Below are 4290 nucleotides of genomic sequence, written 5' to 3' on the forward strand. Positions count from 1 at the left end.
GGAGTCCAGGCTTAAGCCCTCGGGACCGTGTACCTGAGGCCGTTCCTCCCATACCTGCCCCTCAGGACAGTCTCCAGTTTCTGTACAATGGTACAGAGGCGCCCCTTGTCCCATCCCCCCGACCCCGGGAACAACGGTCCGCATTGAACCAGGTGCGAATGTTCGCTGGCCTTCTGCGCCTTTCCCGCCTCCCCTCCCCCGGCCGCGGCCCCCGCCTCCCCCCGCGCTGCACCCTCGGTGTTGGCTGCAGCCCGCGAGCAGTTCCCGTCAATCCCTCCCCCCTTTCACAGGATGTCCATATTAGGACATCTGCGTCAGCAGGTTTCCACGGCCGTTCCCTGTAGTCGTGGGGGGAGCCATCCCCGAAGTCCCTCACGTTGGAGGGTCTATGAGACCCCTAAGACCCAGATTCCGAAATGCTTGCACACAAGGACCCACATCAAGACGGGGACAGGGGGCTGCCAGCATGCCGGGGGTGGCCAGGTGGCGGTAGAAGCGGCGGGGTCCGCGCGCCACCCCTCTGGCGCCGCAATGGTTGCGCCCGGTGACGCGTGGTGCTCATTCATAAGGTATTATAAAAGCGGTGGCTGCGGCGGCTCGTACTCCAACAGCATCCGCAGCGAGCAGCCGAGAAGCCGAGACAGAGCCGGCGGCGGCGGCGCAGCGAGTGAGCAGTGACCGCGCTCCTACCCAGCTCTGCTCCACAGCTCCCACCTGTCTCCGCCCCTCGGCCCCTCGCCCAGCTTCGACTAACCGCGACCATGATGTTCTCGGGCTTCAACGCCGACTACGAGGCGTCTTCCTCCCGCTGCAGCAGCGCTTCCCCGGCCGGGGACAGTCTCTCCTACTACCACTCACCGGCCGACTCCTTCTCCAGCATGGGCTCTCCGGTCAATGCGCAGGTAAGGCTGGCTTCGCGCCGCCGCGGGGCCGGGGGCTGGGGTCGCCAAGGAGGAGACACTGGGGCGGGACGCTCGGGGAGACGAGTCGGGGTGCCCCGGCTGGGGAGGGAGGCTGCCACGGCCAGCCGAGCCCTTGTCCGGGACCCTGGGACTTGTTCTGAGCGCACGCACGCTTGCCGTAGTAAGAATTGGTGCTCCCCTCCGGCGGCAGGCTCATTCTGAGCAGCCCCTGGTCCGCACTCTGTAACAGGTCTCTGACATTAGCTGGGGCAAACGTGTCCCAAGCATAAACTCGCTAACTAGAGCCTGGCTCCTCGGGGGAGGCGGCAAAGAGCGGCAATCCCCCCTCCCCGGCAGCCTGGAGCAAGGAGGAGGGGTGAGGGAGGAGGATGCAGCAGGCGGGTGTGTAAGGCAGTTTCATTGATAAAAAGCGAGTTCATTCTGGAGACTCCGAAGCGGCGCCTGCGTCAGAGCAGACGTCAGGGATATTTATAACAAACCCCCTTTCAAGCGAGTGATGCTGGAGGGATAACGGGAGCGCAGCAGCAGGACGGAGGAGAAAGGAACTGCGCTGCGGAATTCTTGGGAGGAAACGGGGAGACCTTTCATCCAGGTTGAGGGACATATAAGAAGACGGGAGCCAGCCATGGCAGCACTGTCTCTCTCCCTGCTGCATGCGGCACTGGGAACTCGGCTCGCCCCACCTGTGTCCGGAACCTGTTCGCTCACGTCAGCTTTCTCCTTCTGTTTCGTTCTAGGACTTCTGCACGGACCTGGCCGTCTCTAGTGCCAACTTCATCCCCACGGTGACTGCCATCTCTACGAGTCCAGACCTGCAGTGGCTGGTGCAGCCCACTTTAGTCTCCTCCGTGGCCCCATCGCAGACCAGAGGCCCTCACCCCTACGGAGTCCCCACCCCCTCGGCTGGGGCTTACTCTAGGACCGGAGGAGTCGTGAAGAACATGACAGGAGGCAGAGCACAGAGCATTGGCAGGAGGGGCAAGGTGGAACAGGTGAGGTGTTCTTCTGTACCTTCTCTGGGGGGGGGGGGGGAGGCCGGCGGGGGGATAGATAGCCTTGGAGATGGAGGAACACAGAAGGGAGGGTGAAGCCACTGTTGGAATTGACTGCACATTCTGCACTGGGCACCCTGGCTCCAAGCCCTTCCATTCCAAGTCACACTCCGATAGTCTTACCCAAGAAGTACCCTAATAGTTTCTTCCCTAAGTTTCCTATCTCATGCTTTTCGCCTGGGATCTTCTTTGTTCTCTTGCTAGAGGATCTTATTTTAAATGCAAGTCACACCCAGCCTGCAACTGCAGGTTAGAAATGGCTTCACAAAAGATGTGCCAGGAAGCTGGGAAGCTGCAGGAGCCAGTTCTACGGGAGTGGGTGAATGGAGGTGATGGCAGCCACGGTTACTGAGTGTTGGTCTTTTTCATCCTTATTCTAGCTATCTCCAGAAGAAGAAGAGAAAAGGAGAATCCGAAGGGAAAGGAATAAGATGGCTGCAGCCAAATGCCGGAACCGGAGGAGGGAGCTGACCGATACACTCCAAGCGGTAGGTAGACCCTGTGGGTCAGTCCCTTTTAAAACTTAAGGGCAAAATTGGAGATTGGGCATGAGGGAGCAGGGCCCTTGAGTGAGACTGTGTCTTATGTGTTCCTCAATCCCTCTGTATACAGGAGACAGACCAACTAGAAGATGAGAAGTCCGCTCTGCAGACTGAGATTGCCAACCTGCTGAAGGAGAAGGAAAAACTTGAGTTCATCCTGGCAGCTCACCGACCTGCCTGCAAGATCCCTGATGACCTGGGCTTCCCAGAAGAGATGTCTGTGGCTTCCCTTGATCTGACTGGGGGCCTGCCAGAGGCTGCAACCCCTGAGTCTGAGGAGGCCTTCACCTTGCCCCTCCTCAATGACCCGGAGCCCAAGCCCTCGGTGGAGCCCGTCAAGAGCATCAGCAGCATGGAGCTGAAGGCCGAGCCCTTTGATGACTTCATGTTCCCAGCATCGTCCAGGCCCAGCGGCTCTGAGACAGCCCGCTCTGTGCCAGACATGGACCTGTCTGGTTCCTTCTATGCAGCAGACTGGGAGCCCCTGCACAGCGGCTCCCTGGGGATGGGGCCCATGGCCACAGAGCTGGAGCCCCTGTGCACTCCGGTGGTCACCTGTACTCCCAGCTGCACCACTTACACGTCTTCCTTTGTCTTCACTTACCCGGAGTCTGACTCCTTCCCCAGCTGCGCGGCTGCCCACCGCAAGGGCAGCAGCAGCAACGAGCCCTCCTCTGACTCGCTCAGCTCACCCACGCTGCTGGCCCTGTGAGCGGGCAGGGAAGGGCAGGCAGCCGGCACACACAAGTGCCACTGCCCGAGCTGGTGCATTACAGAGAGGAGAAACACGTCTTCCCTAGAGGGTTCCCGTAGACCTAGGGAGGACCTTATCTGTGCGTGAAACACACCAGGCTGTGGGCCTCAAGGACTTGAAAGCATCCACGTGTGGACTTAAGTCCTTACCTCTTCCGGAGATGTAGCAAAACGCATGGAGTGTGTATTGTTCCCAGTGACACATCTGAGAGCTGGTAGTTAGTAGCATGTTGAGCCAGGCCTGGGTCTGTGTCTCTTTTCTCTTTCTCCTTAGTCTTCTCATAGCATTAACTAATCTATTGGGTTCGTTATTGGAATTAACCTGGTGCTGGATATTTTCAAATTGTATCTAGTGCAGCTGATTTTAACAATAACTACTGTGTTCCTGGCAATAGTGTGTTCTGATTAGAAATGACCAATATTTAACTAAGAAATGATATGACTTTATTTTCTAGTAGATAGAAATAAATAGCTATATCCATGTACTGTAGTTTTTCTTCAACATCAATGTTCATTGTAATGTTACTGATCATGCATTGTTGAGGTGGTCTGAATGTTCTGACATTAACAGTTTTCCATGAAAACGTTTTATTGTGTTTTTAATTTATTTATTAAGATGGATTCTCAGATATTTATATTTTTATTTTATTTTTTTCTACCTTGAGGTCTTTTGACATGTGGAAAGTGAATTTGAATGAAAAATTTAAGCATTGTTTGCTTATTGTTCCAAAACATTGTCAATAAAAGCATTTAAGTTGAATGCGACCAACCCTTGTGCTCTTTCTGGAAGTTCTGTGAGTTTCTGAAAGGAGTTATTGGAGACCAGTTTGTCAAGAATGGTAGCTCCTGGAGGAGGACACACCCTCTGTCTGATCCCTTATCAAAGAGGAAAAGGAAACCCTAGAGCTTATTTTGGAATATTTTACAATATTCCTATGGGAATGCTACTTACATTCTCTACTTACTGATTCTGGGGGCGGGAACCTGCTATGCCATAGCATTTGTGGGAGCACATTGCCC

At 55.3% G+C, this 4290-nt stretch overlaps 1 protein-coding gene across 1 annotated transcript; it reads left to right on the top strand.

The window, feature by feature from the left end:
- Positions 1–557: 557 nt before the first annotated feature.
- On the top strand, positions 558–4035 carry FOS (FBJ murine osteosarcoma viral oncogene homolog). Its single transcript, XM_012656153.1, has 4 exons — positions 558–902; positions 1661–1915; positions 2356–2463; positions 2588–4035. The coding sequence occupies exons 1-4, from the start codon at positions 762–764 to the stop codon at positions 3227–3229; spliced, it is 1146 nt and encodes a 381-aa protein (XP_012511607.1). The 5' UTR covers positions 558–761; the 3' UTR covers positions 3230–4035.
- The last annotated feature ends 255 nt before the right edge of the window (positions 4036–4290 follow it).

Source organism: Propithecus coquereli, unplaced genomic scaffold, assembly GCF_000956105.1.
Source record: "Propithecus coquereli isolate 6110/MARCELLA unplaced genomic scaffold, Pcoq_1.0 Scaffold5, whole genome shotgun sequence".
Taxonomy (NCBI): domain Eukaryota; kingdom Metazoa; phylum Chordata; class Mammalia; order Primates; family Indriidae; genus Propithecus; species Propithecus coquereli.